General features: G+C 44.1%; 1 protein-coding gene across 4 annotated transcripts; it reads right to left on the minus strand.

Moving 5' to 3' along the window:
- Positions 1-293: 293 nt before the first annotated feature.
- HMCES (5-hydroxymethylcytosine binding, ES cell specific) lies at positions 294-22788 on the minus strand. 4 transcript variants are annotated; one of them, XM_038565487.1, is made up of 7 exons: positions 22700-22788; positions 21893-22098; positions 12410-12553; positions 11624-11749; positions 5802-5980; positions 2376-2568; positions 294-932 (listed from the first exon to the last, which is right to left on the minus strand). In XM_038565487.1, the coding sequence occupies exons 2-7, from the start codon at positions 22073-22075 to the stop codon at positions 684-686; spliced, it is 1074 nt and encodes a 357-aa protein (XP_038421415.1). In that variant the 5' UTR covers positions 22076-22098; positions 22700-22788; the 3' UTR covers positions 294-683. The 4 variants fall into 4 exon arrangements, with proteins under 4 accessions (XP_038421415.1, XP_038421413.1, XP_038421414.1 ...); XM_038565485.1 differs by lacking the exon at positions 22700-22788 and adding an exon at positions 22378-22476; XM_038565486.1 differs by lacking the exon at positions 22700-22788 and adding an exon at positions 22433-22474.
- Positions 22789-23060: the final 272 nt, after the last annotated feature.

Here is a 23060-nt window from a genome sequence, read left to right on the forward strand (position 1 = left end):
TGCCCAGCTTTGTGTTTAGCAACCACTCAGCTTGGTTTTCAGCTAAAGGATTCACAAAACTTCCAAGTATTAAGAGTGAACAGTGCCTCAACGAAGACACCCTCACCACACACACACACACACACACACACACACACACACGCTGAGCCTTTTTGCGGTTTCCAAAAAAAGCAGTTTTGTCCACAAAAAGCCCCAGGGCTCCATATTTGTGACAAAATCCATTCCTGGGGACTGATGCCAGGAGAAAACAGTAAGATCCAGAACTTCCCCTGCCAGCAGCATTTTCTGAAATGTAGACAGTATCAAATATAATTTATTCAGAGAAAAATACAATGTTTTAAGAACTTAATTCCAAAAGGCTGACAGAACCCAAAAGCTGAGCAGAAAACAGCCTTCTGTGAGCAGTAACAGGTCAAGCTGAGAACCACACGGGGTCTAGCTTGGAGAGAAGGCTCCACCAGCCACACACCAGGTATAAAGGCCCCTATGAATTACTGATGGTGGGCGGTCCCTCCTCTGCCCAGGCTGCCATCTGCTCCACTGTGGGTTCCTAGTTGCAGCCAGGAAAGCTATCCACTCATGAATCCACAACTGTCAAAGCAATACTGCTATCTCATCCCAAAGCAAATCCACACACATAATAAGCAACAAAATTGAGTACAGCAAATCACAGTCTTGGTCTCTCAAAGTCCCTGATATTGGCTGTGAGGCCGCTTGGCTACAGGCTCCTCTTCCTTCTCCTGCTTCAGCCATCGCTCCAGGAGTCCTGCACTTCCTCTCTTGGTGGGGAATGGGCTCTTTTGTAGGAACTGGCTGGACCACTGGGGCACATCTGACTCTGCCTTTTGGGGTGTTTTGGACTCTTCCTTTTTGGGTGACTTTGTGGCCAGCCATTTCATCATCTTCTGGCTACTACCACTTGCCTTGAGATCCTAGGAGAAAGAGGAAAATGCTCAAACCACCCAGCTTAAGCTTTTGGGAAAAGGCCAACTGCAAGGGAAGACTAGAGAAGAGGAATTAGGTACTGACCCAGCCTTGGAAGAGGTTACTGAGAGCGAGACTGGGCCCAGTGGTCAGGAGTGGGGAGAAGGGAGGAGCAACTGAGTATACTCCAAGAGGTACAAGGAGTAGGGAGTAGCTCTTACAGCAGGCCTCAGATGAAGTGTGTGGGACCAGTCAGAAAAGAGCTGATGGGCAATCCAAACAGGTGCAGAGAAAGAAGAATTCTCAGGGAAGAGGGTATATTCAGTGTGCCCAGGCTGAGTGTGGGGATATCAAACCGGAGATGTATGGCTTCAAGCAGTCACCGTGATTAAGGATTCAGCTAAGGCTGAACAGGCTGACCTGTTTCCCCACTGTGCAGCCAGCCTCTCCTCGACTGGCACTGCTTCCCCCTCCAGCTCTTACACTTGCACCTCAACCCTAAACTGAAGGTTTTATATTCATTTAAATGCCACCTCTCCAGAATTGAGAATTCTTCAGGGGTAAAGACCATGGCAGAAATGGGGCAGTATCTAGTACAAAATGAATGTGTATCATTACATTTTTAGAGACCTCTAGGGAATAGAGGGATCAGGATTGCAGGAGTTTGCAGAGAACTGAGACAAAAGAAAAAAAGATGACACTGCGTATTGAAAACTTAGAAACTTTCAGAAAAATGAGGTGTAGTAGCTATTTTGTAATCATTGTCCTTAACACTTCTCAGGCATTCTAAGATGTCTATTCTTGGAACACTCAGAGCCATGTCCTACTTAAGTCCCTCAGTATCACCTGGAAACAACTGCTATTCCCAAACCTTTGCTCTGGAACTTTTGTTCCCACTGGAGGTCTCTGGCCTGTTCACCTTCCCTTCAGAATATAACTATTCTTTCCAATTCTGAAAAGTTAAAGTTCATGGCAGGAATGTTCTCAAATCCTCCTGAAGGAGTATAAGGATTGGAACTCCTCCAACTTGTAGCTGGGAAAACAAAGGTACAGAAAAGAGACAGAAAAAAATTCCACAGTTGCAGACAAAGATACAATTGCCGACAAGGGCTCTTTTGTCTTTCTTAAAATCACCCTCCAGATTAGGAGTCCTCAAATTTGGCTTATCAGATTCGCTTAATGACACAGAAGCCCAAGCCCAGCCCTGAATACTGACTCAACAGGTCTAGATAAGGTCCAACATTTATATCTTGAAAGAGTTCTCCTGAGGAGTCTAAGTCATAGCCAGATTTGAGAATAGTGCTCTGCTCCATCTTACCATACATAAAGAAATGTGAGTCTTGGGTGGTTTAGATTAAAGCTAATTGTGAAAGGCCATATTCTAACTGAAAAAGCTATCCTGGCAGAAGACAGAAAGCTCAGAAAGGACTATCAGAGTCACAGGCCCTTACCTTTTTGACCAATAGGTTGACAGGAGCAAGACATTTAGGAGTGTTGTTTCGGGAGTTGTTCACCACGGAAGAGACTGGATGGAAGGTGATGTTCTCTGTGGGGTGGATTAACTTCAGAGCTTCCTGAGTTGAGACCTCACCAAAGTTAAGCCATTTAGAGACTTCTTCCTCTCCATCTAATATGGCAGGCATCCTAGCCAGTGAGGTAGAGACATTGGTTAGGAGGTAGAGAGAGGGTAGGGAGACAGAAGGAAGACTTGAGTCAGCACAAATCAGCCTAAGGATAAACTTGTCCTCTTTTTACACCTCCTGTGCTGATCTGAGGCCATGTGCTCCCTGACCACAACTTGATAGGGAACAACATTCAACCCTTGGGAGCTAGCTTACAAAGTTTATGGCAAAGACAGTGAATAGTGCTATGACAGGATCCAGTGCATTCCAGTGTACTAGCTAACCGACTGGTGAACATTCTGTGATGACTCAGATGCCTAAAATTAAAGGGAAATTAAAGGGAAAATTTGTCTATCAGTAATAATCTCTAGATTTACAGTAAGAAAGAGCTATTTACATAATTGTGAACTACCAGAAACTATGCCTCAGAAAGCAAGGATGCTGCCTAAGATGACTCCTGATATCTACCCAGGGAAATGTTAGGAAAAGACCCTGTGTTTAGCTTCCAGTTTTATGTCCTAGACCAAGGGAAAGCATGCTACACATTCACTGGTGGAACACTTGATTTTAGGAGATATATGCATAAACATCTATTTTAATAATTATTAGAACTTCAACAAATCAAACGTTCACTTTCAAAAATATTTTAGAATTGGGACATCTGATCTGAGTGGCTGTTGGTTAAACGTCAACTCTCAATTTTGGCTCAGGTCATGATCTCAGGGTTGTGAGATGGAGACCCACGTCAGGCTCTGCACTCAGTGGGGAGTCAGCTTGAGATTCTCTTCCTCTGTCCCTCCCCCTGCTTGCTAGCTCCCTCTCTGAATAAATAAATCTTAAAAAAAATTTAGTCTGTGAAATCCAGATGCATTTTCTGATGAATGGCATCTCTGCATTGTATTATAGTTTAACTGGAAGTAAATGGGAGCACTTAACTTTTCTTAACAGTGTATAAAATAATGTTGTATTAAAAAAAATCAATGGGAATTTATTATTTTTTTAAAAGATCTTATTTATTTATTCATGAGAGACAGAGAGGCGAGACACCAGGGAGCCCAATGTGGGACTCGATCCTAGGACCCCGGGATCACGACCTGAGCCGAAGGCAGACGCTCAACCACTGAGCCACCCAGGCATCCCAGAATTTATCGTAAATTAGTGAGAAATACAACCACTATATCATATGAAAGTATAATTTCACAAAGAATGCTTAGGACAAGGCTAAAATAGATAATCCTATCATGTACAGCACTACATTCTTTTCAGCAAAACATCAAGTATCACTTCTGAGGGCACCTGGATCTGGCAAAACCTGTTAGTGACAGACAGTCAATTCTACTAATGCTTGTTTTTAAAATGTGGTCTGTTCCAATGTGATTGATGTATTAGAGAGCAATTTCAGCATAATGTAAATTTCTTTTTTTTTTTTAATTTTTATTTATTTATGATAGTCAGAGAGAGAGAGAGAGAGAGAGTCAGAGACATAGGCAGAGGGAGAAGCAGGCTCCATGCAGGGAGCCCGATGTGGGATTCGATCCCGGGTCTCCAGGATCGCGCCCTGGGCCAAAGGCAGGCGCTAAACCGCTGCGCCACCCAGGGATCCCATAATGTAAATTTCTTGTTTACTTTAGTTTTGTCTGTGGGAAACATGAGGTGAACAGACAGCTGCATCCAGTTGAATGGAACCTTGTAGGAACATACAGAAACACCTCAAATATTGACAGCTACTGCAGCTCACTGTATGTTATCTTCCAAAGTTATGTTTTGCTCTTATTTTGCATTTGTTGAATATATTCTCCCTATATTAAAAAAAACCCCTTCATCCAACATCTCAAATATGCCTAATAAGCTTTGTAGTTCAAAACATGCAAAGGAGTACATGTAAGTAGAAAATTTTTTGACTACTGATGAGAAGCTTGAACTATTAGAGCGTCCTGAAAAAAGAGAACGTGTGCTATCTCTTTAGCAGCAAACATAAAGGAATCCACCAGTGACAACATTGTGAAAGTAAAAGGAATGTCTATGGTTGCAATAACTTCAAGAAGTATCATGAAGTCAGTATCAATCAGGTCTAAAGGAACAGAAAAAAATGAAGAGATTCTTCAGCATATGGATTGAATGCCAAACAGTAAAAAAACAAAAACAAAAACAAAAACAAAAACAAAAAAAACCCCTGTAAGCTCTCATAAGTTTTATTTATACTTAAAGGCCTGGATGGCTTGGTGGTTTCAAACAGTGATTAAATTTCCAAAACTTTCAGTGTCAGGAGAAGACATTAGCATGGATGAAAATGCTGCTAAAGAATTTTCAGGGGGATCCCTGGGTGGCTCAGCGGTTTAGCGCCTGCCTTTGGCCTGGGGCGTGATCCTGGAGTTTTGGGATCGAGTCCGGCGTTGGGCTCTCAGCATGGAGCCTACTTCTCCCTCTGCCTGTGTCTCTGCCCAGCCCCCCATGTCTATCATGAATAAATAAATAAAATATTTAAAAAATAAAGAATTTTCAGCAGTTAATACAGAAGTTAATTGCAGGAAGGGGCTATATACACTGGATTAAAAAGTTCAATTTTGATTAAATATGTATTTATTATAAATGCATGCCCTGAAGAACAACATTTCTTTTTTTAACTCTGAGATCATGACCTGAGACTAAGGCAGACACTTAACTGAAATGAGCTAGCTACCCAGGCACCACCCCCTAAGGAACATTTCAAAGGCAGAAAAACTTGCCCCAGGACTTACGGCCGCAAAGATCGTACATTTTGCCTAATTTTCCCTCCACTTCACAATAGCTCATAAGTTACAACTTCTCCGACACTCATTTTCCACAAGCAAATTCTGCAACTTTCTAAGGTAAAGTGCCATATTTAATGTAATATCTATGTAGATAACTGTGGAACTGTTAATAGGTTCCTATTATTTTTTAATGTGTTCCTGATGAATTTTTAGGCATTGTCCTCTTTTTTTAAATTTAATTTAATTTAATTTAATTTAATTTAATTTAATTTTATTTTATTTTTGGCATTGTCCTCTTAACCCACACTTTTCTCATATGTTCTTGGGTTTTCACTGTACAGTTTGGCATAGTGTGGGGACTTTTTTTTCATATTATAGCCAAACTCCACAAAGCAACTGCTACTCTCTAAATTTCTGCATACATAGAAACATTGAATCCAAAGCTACCTATCTAAAAGCAGAGGACAAATCCTAAATCCTCTTCTGAATGCTTTTGGACCTAGGTATTAGAACTGTAACTTACCTAGGGTGAATGTCATTCAAGCTCTTGCAGGAATCTACTGTGATGATGGTGTAGGAATACAGGAGGTCTCCTTCTGGGGACTCCCAGCAGTCAAAGATCCCCGCCATTGTCAGCAGCCTCCAGTTGTCCCAGACTTTCTCCCAGTACTCAGAACTGTCCACAGCACCAATGCTACCTGACTGGAACAAAATACATGGGCAGATTAGATACTCAGCACCCCCTCCTACACACAGGCTGGGCACTACCACAGACTTAACATAGCAATCATTTTAGAAGTACTTTAGCCCATGCGCTAGCTCCTCTTGATCCACTATTGCTAAAAGAAAGAGGTTTGATGGCAAGTACCCACTGAAGCTATGGATTTATGGCTCCTTAATGCTTTCAGAATACAATCCAACATCATCAATGGGCATTCAGGCATTCCATGATCTGGCCCATCATTCCAGCTTTTACTAACAATTTTTTTGGTCTTTAAAAAAATATATTTATTTATTTGACAGAGAAAAGAGAGAGTGTGAGCACAAGCAGGGGGAGCTGCAGCAGGAGAGGGAGAAGCAGATTCCCGACTGAGCCCGACACAGGGCTCAATCCCAATCATGACCTGAGCTGAAGGCAAATGCTTAACTGATTGAACCACCCAGATGCCCTTTTAATAACAATTTTAATTTGAGCCAAACCCAGCTGTTTGTAAATAAAGCCCTTGTACAATTTCATGTCCTTGTATCTTGCCAGAGCAACTTCTTCTGCCCAAAATGTCCTGCCATTTCTCATCATGCCAGCTCCTACCTAACATTTAAGATTCAGTTCAGGTATCCCTGGGTGGCGCAGCGGTTTGGCGCCTGCCTTTGGCCCGGGGCGTGATCCTGGAGACCTGGGATCAAATCCCACGTCGGGCTCCCGGTGCATGGAGCCTGCTTCTCCCTCTGCCTGTGTCTCTGCCTCTCTGTCTCTCTCTGTGTGACTATCATGAATAAATAAATAAAATCTTTAAAAAAAAAAAAAAAAGATTCAGTTCAAGACCTAGAACTTAGAAAGCTGGAAAGAGTACCCCCTCTACTCTAACAATAAGAAAAAAGCTAGATAATCTATAAAAGTCATAACTTTTTTTCTTCTTTTATTATTTTATTTTTATTTTTTATGTTCAAGCCCCATATGGAGCCCAACACGGGGCTTGAATCTATGAACCTAAGATCCAGATCTGAGCTGCTATTAAGAGTTGGACACTTAACCAACTGAGCCACCTAGGGTGCCCAAAAATCATAACTCCTTAAACTCATCAGAAAACAGGTCACTGGGCAACCAATTGGCATAAACTTTATGGAAAGAGAGGGGCTTCCAAGGGAAGATGAAACATAAGTACTGGCTTACTGGAGACAACAGGAGGAAAGCAAGGCCTTCATTCAGGTAAAATTATCATCAAATTGCTAAAAACAAAAAAAAACAAAAAAAAAAAAAAAACAAATTGCTAAAAACAGTGTATGGGCTAGCCTGAGAGTCCAGAACCCCTGGAAGCTGCAGACATTAGGGGAGTTTACATCAGTTTACAGAACTCTTCACCATGAGCCTCTCCAGCTGCTCACAAGAAAGACAGGGGCAGAGCAGGAAACCAGAGAAAGCCTTTCTTGCTGGTCCATGCCTAGAGGAGGGAGGCCTCACTCTCTTACACCAAGGAAAGGCATGAAGCCTCACCCAATCACTTCTCCTCTAAGGAGCAAAAGCCTTAAGGGGCCAGGGTATAGGTAATACAGCCTGTTGCCCGTAAGATACAGGTAAGACCCACTGAGTCTGGGGAAGGGTAGAAGATCCCTCCTACTCGAAGCAGCAGGATTCCCGAGAAAGCCTGAGCCTGACACCAAGGGTCACAGATCTGTTGAGACTGAGGCTGTATGAAGACAAGAAAGAACACTCTCCCACCTTTTAGATCAGCAAGTACCACATGAACAGCAACAGAAGCCTAATTCTGGGGAAGGGGCAAGAGCATAGAGATCCTCTCGAAAGCACAGGCTTAAAGGGAGGTACTATAGTTGAAGGAAGCAGGGCTACTGAGAAAAACCCTCTGGAAGTTTACTCTTACCCTGAACACAAAATGGCATGGAGAAATTTAAACCCTGTAGTGGGGATCCCTGGGTGGCGCAGCGGTTTGGCGCCTGCCTTTGGCCCAGGGCGCAATCCTGGAAGACCCGGGATCGAATCCCACGTCGGGCTCCCGGTGCATGGAGCCTGCTTCTCCCTCTGCCTGTGTCTCTGCCTCTCTCTCTCTGTGAGACTATCATAAATAAATAAAAAAAAATTTTTTTATGATAGTCACAGACAGAGAGAAGAGAGAGAGAGAGAGGCATCAACACAGGCAGAGGGAGAAGCAGGCACCATACAGAGAGCCTGACGTGGGACTCGATTCCGGGTCTGCAGGATCACACCCTGGGCTGCAGGCGGCGCTAAACCGCTGCACCACCGGGGCTGCCCGAATAAAGGTAATTGTAACAACAAAACCAGTTTAGCTCCTGATAAGATCGACTCAATCTCATACATTTATGGCTTATTAGAAGAATAAATGTATCCATTTCCAGATGTAATTATCTCAGTCTCTGGCAATCAAAAATTTTAAGACTGGGCAGCCCCAGTGGCGCAGCGGTTTAGCGCCACCTGCGGCCCGGGGCGTGATCCAGGAGACCCGGGATCGAGTCCCACATCCGGCTCCCTGCATGGAGCCTGCTTCTCCCCCTGCCTGTGTCTCTGCTTCTCTGTCTCTGTGTCTCTCATGAATAAATAAATAAAACCTTAAAAAAAAAAAAGGACTGGAAAAATTCTAGTCATTATTTTAAAAAACAAAACAACCACACACACACAAAAAATACCAAAACCAAAAGCAGATGCTCAATCACTGAGCTACCCAGGCATCCCCACTATACAGTTTAAAAGGGTGAATTTGGGCAGCCCGGTGGCTCAGCGGTTTAGCGCCACCTTCAGCCCAGGGCCTGATCCTGGAGACCCGGGATCGAGTCCCACATCGGGCTCCCTTTGTGGAGCCTGCTTCTCCCTCTGCCTGTGTCTCTCTGCCTCTCCTTCTCTCTGTGTCCCTCATGAATAAATAAATAAAATCTTAAAAAAAAAAAAGGGTGAATTTTATGATATGTAAGTTACTTCTCATAAAGAAAATTATGATGATTAAAAAAATGAACTAGATAGTTTCTTGGACAAACAAAAATAGAATTCATTACCAATAGGCCTGAACTACAAGAAGTATTAAAGGAGTTCTTTAGGCTGAAGGAATATGATACCAGATAGAAACTTGGATCTACCCAAAAAAGTAAAGATCCATGGAAATAGCTAAAAATTAAGGTAAATGTAATACTTATTTTTTATCACTATAAAATAATTGTTTAAAGCAAAATAGTAGCAATGTATTGTGAGTTTATAGCATATGAAAAAGTAAACTGTATAACAATATACCAAAAGATAGGAGGATTCAGAATGCACTATTATAAAATTCTTACACTATTCAGGAAGTAGTTTATTCTTTGCAGACTTTTTTTGAAAGATTTTATTTATTTATTCATGAGAGAGAGAGACAGAGACAATGTTCAATGGGCTGAAGGCGGCGCTAAACCACTAAGCCACTGGGGCTGTCCTCAGATACATTCTGATAGGTAAGAAAAACTGGACAGAATTGAGAAAGTGCCATCCTACTTAATCCACACAAGTGCCTAACAGTCTCTCAAGAAGAGGGGATCCCTGGGTGGCGCAGCGGTTTGGCGCCTGCCTTTGGCCCAGGGCGCGATCCTGGAGACCCGGGATCGAATCCCACGTCGGGCTCCCGGTGCATGGAGCCTGCTTCTCCCTCTGCCTGTGTCTCTGCCTCTCTCTCTCTCTCTCTCTGTGACTATCATAAATAAATAAAAATTAAAAAAAAAAAAAAAGAAGAGTGCCAGAGGGAAAGACTCTGAAAAGATATATAATTCCTAAAGACAGAAAAGCTAAGCTCTAGAATCCTATGGAGTGGTGCCCTCAAGAAGCCACAGAATTCTGACTTACTGCTAATTTATTTATTTACTTAAATATTTTATTATTATTTTTTTTTAAAGTAGGCTCCATCCTGGCGATCAAGTCTCAGATCAAGACTGAGCTGAGGGATCCCTGGGTGGCGCAGCGGTTTGGCGCCTGCCTTTGGCCCAGGGCGCGATCCCGGAGACCCGGGATCGAATCCCACATCGGGTTCCCGGTGCATGGAGCCTGCTTCTCCCTCTGCCTGTGTCTCTGCCTCTCTCTCTCTCTCTCTGTGACTATCATAAATAAATAAAAATTAAAAAAAAAAAAAAAAAAGACTGAGCTGAGAGCAAGTGACTAAGCCACCAAGCACACCTAAAGGATTTTATTTTTAAGTAATCTCTGCACTTAAAGTAGGGCTTGAACTTACAACCCTGAGATCAAGAGTCACATGCTCCCTTGGCTAAGCCAGCCAGAGGCCACCAATAATTCCCAATTTTTAAAAAATTTAAATTCAATTAGCCAACATATAGTACATCATTAGTTTCAGATGCAGAGTTCAGTAATTCACCAGTTGCGTATAACACGCCTGCCTTCCGCTCAGGTCATGATGCTGGAGTCCGGGATCGAGTCCTGCATTGGATTCCCTGCGGGGAGCCTGCTTCTCCCTCTGCTTATGTCTCTCTCTTTCTCTGTATTTCTTTCATGAAATAAATAAATAAGTCTTAAAAAAGACAAAACCACACCCAGTGCTCATCACATCATGTGCCCTCCTTAATGCCCACCATGGCCCCCCCCCCCCAAAAATGCCCATGGCCCAGTTACCCCATCCTCCCACCCACAATAATTCCCAATTTTAACAAAGCAAACTGGTGAGAATGCAAAGGCTTTAGCAACACCAAAGCAACAAATGTGATTAAAATGAAAACATGATACTGGCATGTCTGATTTGTTTTTAATTTCCTTATAATGGGGGTGCCTGGGTGGCTGAGTTGGTCAAGCAGCCACCTTCAGCTTGGGTCATGATCTTGGGGTCCTGGGATTGAGCCCCACATTGGGCTCCCTGCTTAGTGGGGAGTTTGCTTCTCCTTTTCTCCTTCTGCTGCTCCCTCTGCTTGTGCTCTCTCACTTGTATTCTCTCTTAAATAAAATCTTTAAAAAACCTTTTCCTTAAAATGTTATGTGAACAGCCTAAATTTTTTGTCTTAAAATGGGAGTTCTATGAGGAAAATGCTAAATATAATCACCATGTGACCTAGCAAATCCACCTCTAGGCATAAACCCAAGAGAAATTATAACATATATTCATATGAAAACTTGTACATGAATGTCCACGTAGCAATATCTGTAAGAGTCAAAAGTAGAAACAACGTACGTATCCATCAACTGGTGAATGAATAAACAAAATGTGGCCTATCCATATAATGGACGAGCAATAAATGAGCAATGAAGTAGTGACATGGATCAACGCTGAAAAATTATATTCAGTAAAAGAAGCCAGCTACAAAAGACTATATATTGTAGAAGTCTAAATATATTAAATGTCCAATATAGGCAAATCTACAGAGATCAAAAGACTAGTGGCTGTCAGGGCTGGGGAGAATAGACATGGACACTGACAGTTAAAGGACATGGGGTTTCTATCTGGGGTGATGAAAATGTAAAATTAGCAGCGATGGTTGAACAACTCTGAATATACTAAAAAATCACTGACTTGCATACTTTAAAAAGGTGAATTTTATGGTGAATTATACCTCAATAAAGCAGTTATTTAAAAAGAAATTCTATGAAGAAAGAAACAAAGTGTGCCTCTTTGGATTAGCTACTATTGACAATACCTTTTCTGTTTTGGCTTGGGGGAAGTAGATGAAGTATGGCTGTCTTTCACTAGTAACCTGACATCGCTGCCACTCGTAGAATCCATCTGCTAAAACAACACAGCGTCTTCCTTTTCCAAGAGGAACCTGAGGGAAAATGTGAGCAAAATACAGTTTTAGTGAGAGAATATGTCATGGGCTTGAGTTGAAATCTCAGGTCCACCAATGTAGGACCTTAGGGCAGTTATTTCTGTCCCTCACTTTTCCTATGCATAAAGTCACCATTCACACAGCTGTTGAAAAGATTAAATAATGTACTACAGCCTCAGCTGCATTTAATTTTAATGCATGAGGGGTGCCTGGGTAGCTCAGTGGTTGAGTGTCTGCCTTAGGCTCAGGTCATGATCCCGGGGTCCTGGGATTGAGTCCCGCATCGGGCTCCCTGCAAGGGAGGCTGCTTCTCTGCTTCTCTGTCATAAATGGATAAATAAAACCTTAAAAAAAAATGTAAGTGCATGAGAACCTCCAAATGAAAGCTGTCTACCTGGGGGGGCGGGGGGGGGGGGAGAGGAAACTGTCTAGCTGGACCCATTCAACCTACAGAGGATGAGAAGAAATAATAGTTTTGTTTCAAACCATTAAGTTTTGGGATGACTTACACAGTAATATATATAATAGCACTCAACATTATTAGCAACTGGGAACACACTTTCCAGGAGAATCTTATTTCCTGGGTATATAAGGCATTAATAGCTCTGTTGGAAGAAAGAACAGAATATGCGCATTTTCCATAGACCTGTGACCTACCTTAAAGGAACGTTTCTCCATCATGGTATCACTACGACAGTTGGTAATGTTGAATGGCAGCTTGGAAGGATCACTCTCTTTGAACCATGATGGGACCAATCCCCATCTCATGGGAGCAATGATACGCTCAGATGAATCTGCACCCTGCCATGGGAAAAGATAAGATCCGTGAGGAGATCATAATGAAATTTAGAAAACCAATGGCTCAGCGGTTGAGTGTCTGCCTTCACTTCAGGGTGTGATCCCAGATTCCAGGATTGAGTCCCACATCGGGCTCCCCACAAGGAGCCTGCTTCTCCCTCTGCCTGGGTCTCCACCTCTCTCTGTCTCTCATGAACAAATAAATAAAATCTTTAAAAACAAAACAAAACAAAACAAAACAAAAGTAATGGGGATCCCTGGGTGGCTCAGTGGTTTGGTGCCTGCCTTTGGCCTGGGGCGCGATCCTGGAGTCCCGGGATCGAGTCCCACGTCAGGCTCCCTGCATGGAGCCTGCTTCTCCCTCTGCCTGTGTCTCTGCCTCTCTCTATGTCTAACATGAATAAATAAATAAATAAATCTTAAAAAAAACCAAAAAACAAATGTAGCACATGCATTATATTACTATTAGTATAAAAATACAAAAAATACAGAGATTATTAAAAGGAAAAGATTCGATTTGAAAACAATTTTAATGATTTATCACAATGTGAGTAACTTAAGTTCTTCAGCATTTATTAGAATGTAAGACATACTACTTGGGTAGGGTGGGACACAAAATTTAGTTTCTAGGGCGCCTAGGTGGCTCAGTTAAGCTTCTGTCTTTGGCTCAAGTCATGATCCCAGGGGCCTGGGATGGAGCCCTGTATCAGGCTCTCTGCTCAGTGGGGCATCTGTTTCTCCCTCTCTCTCTGACCCTCCCCCGTGCTCATTCTCATTCTCTCTCAAATAAATAAAATCTTAAAAAACACAAAAAACTCTTCAAAGAAGTTTAATTTTTTTTTTAAAGAGACATACAGAGAGAAGCAGAGACATAAGCAGAGGGAGAAGCAGGCTCCCTGTGAGGAACTCGATCCCAGGACCTGAGCCAAAGGTAGACAGACACTCAACCACTGAGCCACCCAGGTGCCCAAAGAAGTTTAGTCTCTGTAAATGTTTACTTAGTGCCTCTTATGAGAGTCATAGTACTAGGCCTAGCAGTATGTGGTCCCAGCTCTCAAGAACTACATATCACAGACAATGATAATACAATAAGGTAAATGCTATGATCTAGGGATACACAGGGTGCTGTGGGGCAAATGAAGGAGTGCTTAACCTCAAAAGGATTGCACTATAACATATGAAGCCACAAAGACATAAAAATATTAAAACATGGGAGTGGCAGCAAAGGAGTTCAATGAAGAGTGATCTGTAGGAGATGGAATGGAGAAGTATCAACTTGGAAGGGACAGAAAGGACAGGGGTGGTGGTGGGGTGGTTCTTAAATCAGATCTCACAAGAGGTACAGAATTACACTGAGTGTGGAGCCTATTAAAAAAAATAATAAAAACATTAAAAAAATATTTATTCATTCATGAGAGACAAAGAGACAGGCAGAGACACAGGCAGAGAGAAAAGCAGGCTCCATGCAGGAAGCCTGATGTGGGACTCGAACCCGGGCCAAGCTGAAGGCAGATGCTCAACTGCTGAGCACCCAGGCATCCCCAAATAAAAATCTTAAAAAAAAAAAAGATTTCAGAAAGAAAGATAGAAAGTGTGCAAGTGTGGGGAGGACATAGGGAGAGGGAATCCTCAAGCAGACTCCCCACCGAGCATGGAGCCCAATGCAGGGCTCGATCCCAGGACCAAGATCATGACCTGAGCTGAAATCAAGAGTCAGTTGCTTAACTAACTGAACCACCCAGGTGCTCCTAAATAAAATCTTTAAAAATAAAATGAAACAAAGCAAAAACAACAAACAATGTTGGGCTTTCAGTTTCTAAAGGGTTGCTCCAGGTAAAAACACTGCACAGTACTACTTTTTCACTGCTGGAGAAGCAACATGCCTGGTGTATCCTCTCACAGAAAGGAGGGAAGATAAGGAAGCCTGTGCATGGATTTTTTTTTCCCAGATTCCTACTGGTGTTTTTCCCTTACTGATTCTATTATGTATTTTTTCACTGTAATAAACCTTAGCCATAATATGCCTTGTATGCTGAATCCTTCCTAACGAATCTTCAAACGTGAGGGTACACTTAGGGGCCTCCAACACATCCTTGTTTAACTTTTTTGGGGGGTAATTGGCCCCTTGAGAATCTGATGAAACCTATAGATTATAATATCTGTTTGCATGCACACACAATTTTTTTTTTTTAGATTTTATTTATTTATTCATGAGAGACAGAGAGAGACAGAGGGAGAAGCAGGCTCCCTGTAAGGAGCCTGATGTGGGACTTGATCCCAGATCCCGGGATCACACCCTGGGCCAAAGGTAGATAGATGCCCAATTGCTAAGCCATCCAGGCGTTTCCCCCCTCCCCCGCCCACTATTCTATATGTGTACACTATGGGTCGGGAGACACCATGAGCAGAGAGCACATTCTGGGTGCTATCATAATGGTTTAGGGATAAAAATACGGTGGGTCTCATGATGGTAGTAGAATAAAAAACAACAAAAGATAGACTAAAAATAAAATTGTGAATGTAAATGTAAAAGAAAACAAGACTGTTTAAATTTTCAAGCCTAGATGACTGAGCTAAAGAGAAAAGTCTGAAGAGGGGCATGATTTGGGGAAAGGTCAGGTGTTGAATTTCAAATAATAACTGGAAGTCTGGAGCAGTTTAAAGAGATGGTTGCAAAATCTTTGATACTCCTCTCATTGACAGGTGAAGGTGAATGTTCCCTCCCCTTGAATCTGGATGGGCCTGTGATTCACTTGTAACCAACATAATGTGGCACAAGTGACACTATATGATTTCTAAGACTAGGTCAGAAAATGTGTGTCAACTTCTTCCTTGCTTATGGAGACATCGCTTCTGAAGCTCTGAGCTGCCAAAGAAGAAATCCAGCCACCCTAAAGACTGTCATGCTGCAAGGAAGCCCAGGCTGCATTGTGGACGGCCTATGGACTAGCTAGAATTACTAAACCAAAACAAGCTCGGACTTGCGTCCCTCATTTACTCATAAGGCTGAGAGCCCAAACGGTAAATAGTTGGTTGATGCTTGAGAAAGGGCTTGAGCAATGGTTTCCGGAGCTCGCTTATACGTGATCACCCACATAATACAATTGATATAATGTGTTCTAGCCTGATGGTAAAGTTAAATAGGGGTCTGTGCTATTCTTACTGGTCTGTTAATCATATCTATTGTCCTTTTGAAAGCTATGTACCTAGAATAGCATGTTTATCTATTAACTAGGACCCTCCTGTGTCAGTAGGGTCTGTCATGCATGTAGGTATTCCTTTATCTTTGTTCTGCTTGTGCTATATAATACCGTAAGAAGCTTGAATAAAGTTGACACTGCTTGGACACCGTGTCCCTCCTGTCCCCATCTCTTTACATTTTTTTATTTTCCTCATCCTCTTACCCTCAGGACCCTGATCGTGTTGCCACAGAGTGCGCAACACTGCATGGAGAGGCCACATGTAAATGTTCTGGTCAACAGCCTCAATTGAGAACCAATGTCAACTGCCAGATAAATGAGTGAAAATGCTTCTAGATCAGAGGTTAGCAAATTTTTCTGTAAAGGCCAGATATTAAGTATTGAAGATCTTGGAGGCCCTGTTGCAATTATAATATAACTATTGTTACAGGGACAAAACAGCCATAGACAACGGATAAATGAATGGATGTTGTTGTGTTGCATAATATTTTATTTACATAATAGTCAGAGGGCCCTAGTTTTCGGATTCCTGCTCTAGATGATTCTAGCCTCAAATGCCAGGCCTTCTCAGCTGAGACTCAGACGTCAGGGAAGAGACAAACCATATCTGTAATGCCCTGTCCTCATCCCTCACTGGTGAACAAACGTAACAAAAGGTCCTTTAAAGTCAGTTGAATAAAATCCAAGTACAGGTGTTTATTATGTCCAAGAAACATTTAGAAATATGGAATTAAAACTTAGGAGAGGGGGATCCCTGGGTGGCGCAGCGGTTTAGCACCTGCCTTTGGCCTAGGGCGTGATCCTGGAGACCCGGGATCGAATCCCACGTCGGGCTCCCGGTGCATGGAGCCTGCTTCTCCCTCTGCCTGTGTCTCTGCCTCTCTCTCTCTCTCTCTCTCTCTCTCTGTGTGTGTGACTATCATAAATAAATTTTTTAAAAAATCTAAAAGTTAGGAGAGGGACACCTGGGGGCTCTGCATGGAGACTGCCTCTCTGTCTCTCGTGAATAAATAAATAAAATCTTACACAAACAAACTTAGGAAAGAGGCAGCATGAGGGATCCCTGGGTGGCGCAGCGGTTTGGCGCCTGCCTTTGGCCCAGGGCGCGATCCTGGAGACCCAGGATCGAATCCCACGTCGGGCTCCCGGTGCATGGAGCCTGCTTCTCCCTCTGCCTATGTCTCTGCCTCTCTCTCTCTCTGTGTGTGACTATCATAAATAAATAAAAATTTAAAAAAAAAAAAAAAAAAAAAGAGGCAGCATGGTACAAAGAATGGGTCAGCAAGCTTTCTCTGTGAAAGGCAGATAGTAAATATTTTTGGCTTTGTGAATCCATAGTTTCTGTTGCAATGACTCAAGCAACTCAACTCTACTACCATTGGTATGATGAAAGCAAAGAATGAAGGAGCATATCTGTGCTCTAATAAAACTTTATTTACAAAAACAGGCAATGGGCTAGATTTGATCTGAGGACCAGTTTGCCAACTGCTGGTATAGAGCAAAGAATAAGGCCTTTGCAAGAAGATCCTTGTTCAAAAATCTTGTCTCTGCTACTTATGAGATTGGACTAGTCTCAACTCCCTGGACCTTCAAATGTCCTTATTGAAAAGTAAAAGTAAAAGTCAACTTATAATAAAAGTAAAGTGAACAATACCTACCTTGCAGGATCATTTAAATGCATGACATGAAATACACAAATTATAGTTCAATATTTTTCTAAGGTTAGAATTAAAAATAAACAGTAAAATTTTTCTATGCAAAGGTGATTGTTAAAGCCATGAGGATAAAAGTTTCTTAGAAAGTACATCAGGGTGCCTGGGTGGCTCAGTTGGTTAAGTGTCCAACTTTTGATTTTGGCTCAGGTCATGATCTCAGGGTTGTGAGATTGAGCCCAGCATAGGGCTTGGTGCTCAGGGGGGAGTCTGCTTGAGATTCTCTCTCTCAGATTGATAAATCAATCTTTTTTTTTTTTTTTTTAAGATTTTATTTATTCATGAGACACACAAAGAAAGAGAGGCAGAGACAAAGGCAGAGGGAGAAGCAGGCTCCATGCGGGAAGCCTGATGTGGGACTTGATCCTAGGACTCCAGGATCACAACTCCAGGATCATGCCCCGGGCCTAAGACAGGTGCTTAACTGCTGAGCCACCCAGGTGGATGCAATCTAAGAAAAGAATCATCAGCAATGGTACGGTCTCCAACGGGCTTCCCTTTTGTTCAAAGCTAATCCCTCCACTGTGCTCCTGGTAAGATCCTGTCCTGTTTCTTCTAAAATCTTCCCTGGGGGCACCTGGGTGGCTCAGTGGTTGAGCATCTGTGATCTCTGTGGCCTGGGATTGGGTTCTGCATCCGGCTCCCTCCCTATAGGGAGCTTGCTTCTCCCTCTTATGTCTCTGCCTCTCTCTCTCTCTGTGTGTCTCTCATCAATCAATGAATGAATGAAATCTTGCCTGTATCAGATAATCCTCTTCTCTCTCTCACACACATACACACACTCCATTTTCATTATTCATGGCAGTTAGGTTCTACAAAGTCACTGGAAACATTTTATTAGGGAATACTGAACTGCTACTCTTAGGGGAAATATAAGGTTAGGTTCCCACTTGTGTATGGAGACAATATTTTTATCAATTGATCAATATATAACCTGTTCTGTATGTATTTCTGTTTAAAAACACTTTAATAGGGCAGCCCGGGTGGCTCAGAGGTTTGATGCCGCTTTCGGCCGGGGGTGTGATCCTGGAGATCCGAGATCGAGTCCCCTATCAGGCTCCCCGCACGGAGCCTGGTTCTCCCTCTGCTTGTGTCTCTGCCTCTCTGTCATGAATAAATAAATAAAATCTTTTTTTTTTTTTTTAAAGGAAACTATTTGTAGCAAATAATATGGAAGTAAGTGGAGATGGGGTGGTAGTGAGCAGGTTTCTTTTATTTAGGGTTAGGATGAATTTTCAGAAAGTGGAGCTTTGTCATTGCATGTAAAAGTGGGCATAAGGTTGCACAGATGTACTTTGAAAACATGCCTATAATGTATCTGATGTTACGTTAATGAAGCCTGTGTTCCTCCTAGGGCAGAGACTTTAACATAATGAAGCAGACTCTGGGATCATGACCTGAGAGGATGGCAGATGCTTCTCCCTCTGCCCTTCCCTGCACTTGTGGGCACTTGCGTGTGCTCTACGAAATAAATCAATCTCAAAAAAACAAACCCCCAAACCAAGAAAAACCGCTTTTGTGAATCCTTTGAGAATCAAACGTGTGAAGCAGAAGAGCCCCCTACCCAGAGGATAAATGATTTAACATTATACAATAGTGATCTAAATGATCTCTCATCAGGAATTTACAAGACAATAATACTCTAAATTTGAAGTTCTCAACATGCCCTTTTATTTATTTATTTTTTTTAAGATTTTGTTTATTTATTTGAGAGAGAGAGAGAGAGAGAGAGCACGAGCTGAAGAAGAGGCAGTTGCAGGCTCCTCACTGAGCAGAGAGCCTGACGTGGGGCTCGATTCCAGGACCCCAGGATCATGACTGGAGCCAAAGGCAGATGGTTAACCAACTGAGCCACCTATGCACCCCTTAACATGCAATTTTGACAACCCGTCCCCACAATCAAGATCTAGTGGGGAGAAAGGAGGCATCTGGTGGGTGAAGGCCAGGAATGCTGCTAAACATTCTGCAATGCACAGGACAGCATCCCATCCAAAATGTCAATAATGCCAAGGTTGATAAATCGTATCTTAAAATCCCACTGTTCAGCTTTAATGTTAGTGTGTTCACTGGACAGTTATAAGCCAAACCTAAACATGAGGCTTCCCCCTACTGGGAACAATAAATAGAAAGTAGCTGAGAAGCCACAATATTGAAAATATTGCTCAATATTAGTCATCTTTTCCTCTACCCTTTTGGACTTGTGTAGAGCTGGGGTAAATAAATGAAAGAGGAAGTAATTTGCAAACCAGTGGTTTTAAACGCAAATGTTGCAATCTATACACATGTGCTGGCCACTGATGATATGGATTAACGAAGACCTGAAATGATTCTAATTTTGTTTTATAATTTATAGGTTTCAGACAAATGGAATCTCATATATTTAACAAAATTAGGGAACTCCAGCAATCTTAAAATTTATTAGAGATGTGGAGTCAAAAAACACTGCATCAGTAAATTCATAACACTGATGGAAAAGAGAGGGGGTTATGTTTACTAGGGGCTCTACCTTCTCCATTTCTAGCTCTAGAAGCATCCACTGGAGTGGAGAAAGTGGTCTGGACCTCAGTCCCAGCTCTGTCCCCTCACTTACTGGGTAACCTAAGATAAGTCACAATCTCCCTACGTTTCTATCTTTATATCTGTTAAACAATTTTTTCTTCTAGCTAACGTGCATTCTATAATTCTACAGACGTGATATAGAGAGAAGCAAGGTCAAAAAAGGCACATACATTTAATCTGTCTTCACTTCAAATTAGGCCTTCCTTTATTTTTATTTTTTAAAAGATTTTATTTATTCATGAGAGACACAGACAGAGAGGCAGAGACACAGGCAGAGGGAGAAGTAGGCTCCATGCAGGGAGCCTGATGTGGGACTCGATCCCAGGACTCCAGGATCACGCCCTGGGCCAAAGGCAGGTGTTAAACCGCTGAGCCACCCAAGGATCCCTAGGCCTTCCTTTAAAACATGTTTTATTCTTTCCTTTCCCAGTTAAGATTCCCCATGATATTTATTTTTTATATTTTTAAAATACTTTATTTATTTATTCCTGAGAGACACAGAAAGAGGCAGACATAAGCAGAGGGAAAAGCAGGCTCCCCGACTTGATCCCAAGATCACGACATGAGCTGAGGGCAGAAGCTCAACCACTGGGCCACCCAGGTGCCCCTCCCCATGATATTTAATTTTGATTTGTCTCATTAAAAAAAAAGTTTTTTTAGTTTCAATAGGGAAGGATTGCACCCAATAAAAATAGCTCAAGAATAAACTATTTCATATATATGGCTTCATTCAACCAAAAAGATCAATGTTATTTGGTATGCTTATTCCAAATAATATAGAAATGAATCTTGACTATCACAAGAATTCTGACAAGTAGCATAGGTATAACTGACTTTATAAAGTGATTTAAGCATTATGGATCAAAGAGAATAAAAATCCAGGATGGAAACAATCATGATTTTTTATCCCTATAAATGCCACTTAAAATGCTTAAGACATGGAGGGGCCCCTGGGTAGTGGAGCCAGTTGAGGATCTGACTCTTGGTTTCTGTTGAGGTCTTGATCTCAGGGTTCTGGAATGGAACCTGGGGACCAACTCTGTGCCCTGTGTGGAGTTTGCACGGGATTCTCTCTCTCTCTCTCTCTCCATCTCCCTAACCCCTCTCCCTCTGCCCCTCTGTTCCTGTTGTCTCTTTAAAATAAATAAAATCTTAAGTAAAATAAAATGCTTAAGGCATGGAGAAACCATTGATTTCTGGAATTAAGCATTTTATTTACCGCACTGGTGCCCACCTGCATACACATACACCCACACACACATTCAGGAGATAAAGAACCAAAACAGGATTTTGAATTATTGGGCATGCCAACACTACAGAGGTAAATACTATAGAAACAATGAGTGCAATTAAACCTCAGATACCCAAACCATCCACCATCCACATCGGTTCTTAGCTTCAGTAAAAGACAAAACGACTGAAAACATAAGCAGAAAAAAAAATCACCAGAGGTGTTTCAGATTAGCTCATCTTAATCCTGCTCTAGCCTAGAGATTCTGGGTCAGCTGGGTCGGTAAGGGGCATGAAAGTCTTTTTTTTTTTTTTTTTTTTTAAATACTCAAAAGACTGATAATCAGTAAGGTTTCGAAGATGTGGTCTTAAAAAACGTATTCAAATAGGGGGGTTCTAATCCCTTTGCACGCATTACGACTAGCCCTCAACTGAGCCTGAGGAACACGGCGCCATCTTCTAAGATGAGCAAATACCGAGGACACTTCTCCTTTGCACCGGGGCGGGGGTGGTGCTCAAGGAGGCGGGCGTGGGTCGCGGGGGGTGGGGGGGTGGAGATCAGACCCCGCGAGCCGAGGCGGAGCGCTCGCCACACCAAGCCCCGCCGGGCCGGAAGCGGGCGGGCACACAGCGGCGGTTACCTTCTCCAGGTGCAGTCGTGACAGGAGCACTGGGCTGCTGGACTGCGGGCTCTTGTTGTACGACGGGCAGTACTTGTCGGGGTCCTTCCACTCGGGGAGCCGCTGCCGGCCCTGCCGGTCCCGGTAGGCACACGCTCGGGCCAGCACGTCCTTAGGCAGGTGGCAGGAGGTGCGCCCGCACATGCTCGCGCGCGGCCCGGCGCGGCCTGCAGACCGGAGCACAGCGGGGACGGTCACCGCCCCGATCCCCCGCGGGCCCCCGCGGCCCGGCACAGCCTCGCCAGGCCCGGACGCACGGCGGGGAGGCGGCGCGCCCGGAGACGCCGCAGGCCGGTCTGCGGTCAGGGCAGGAGCCGCACGCCCCGGCTCCGAGGGACCCTTTCCGGCCTCGGCGTCCCGGCCCCACTCCTCCCCTCCTCCCTGCCGACTCTCCCCTCCGGGCTCCGCCGCCGAGACAGGGCACGGGGGGGCTCCCGCCCGCCAACCTCTGGGACTGCAGCCGCCGCCGCCCGGGGTCCCGCCTTCCGGCGCAAACTCCACCTGCTCCTCACCGGCTCGCCTCCCGTCCTCCGCGGCCTGCCCGCCCCGCCTCGCCCCGCCTCGCCCCGCCTCGCCCCGCCTCGCCTCGCCTCGCCCCGCCTCGCCTCGCCTCGCCCCGCCTCGCCTCGCCTCCCCTCCCGTCCTCCGCGGCCCGCCCGCCTCCCCTCCCCTCCCCTCCGCTCTCGTCCTCCGCGGCCCGCCCGCCTCACCTCCAGTCCCCTCAGCTCGCTCCACGTCCACCTCGGCCGGCTTGCCCGACCGCCTTACCTCGGCCGCCTCACGTCCACCTCCGCCCGACCGCAGGCAACGCTCTCCGGCCGCAGGCTCTCAGTACAATGCCGCCCGGCGATCCGGCGCCAGCCCCGCCCCCAGCGCGGTCGGCCCCGCCCCCGAGGGGCCGCCGGATCCCGCAGCGTCCCGCGCCCGCGCAGGAATCTGAATCTTCTTAAAGTACCCCAGGAGGAGGCTACGGCTGGCTTTGGAGGCTGCCGGCTCCCTCCATCTTGGCCCGGCCCCCTGCGAGGTTAAGCCCCGCTTCCCCGGCCGGGCCGCAGCAATGGGCGGGCGGAGACCTCCGGTGCGTCCCAGGGAGCGTGAGGTGCCCGCCTGCACAGAGGGAGCCAGAAGT

This window comes from Canis lupus, chromosome 20, assembly GCF_011100685.1.
Source record: "Canis lupus familiaris isolate Mischka breed German Shepherd chromosome 20, alternate assembly UU_Cfam_GSD_1.0, whole genome shotgun sequence".
Classification (NCBI taxonomy): Eukaryota; Metazoa; Chordata; class Mammalia; order Carnivora; family Canidae; genus Canis; species Canis lupus.

What these genes read in the sequence shown, in the direction of transcription:
- HMCES (XM_038565487.1), bottom strand. Translation starts at nt 22,075, where the DNA reads ATGTGCGGGCGCACCTCCTGCCACCTGCCTAAGGACGTGCTGGCCCGA. An exon ending in TTGAATGACATTCACCCTAG is followed by an intron (nt 2,569 to 5,801) that starts GTAAGTTACAGT and finishes CTCACTGGCTAG; the next exon opens with GATGCCTGCCATATTAGATG. An exon ending in TCAACCTATTGGTCAAAAAG is followed by an intron (nt 933 to 2,375) that starts GTAAGGGCCTGT and finishes TCTTTCTCCTAG; the next exon opens with GATCTCAAGGCAAGTGGTAG.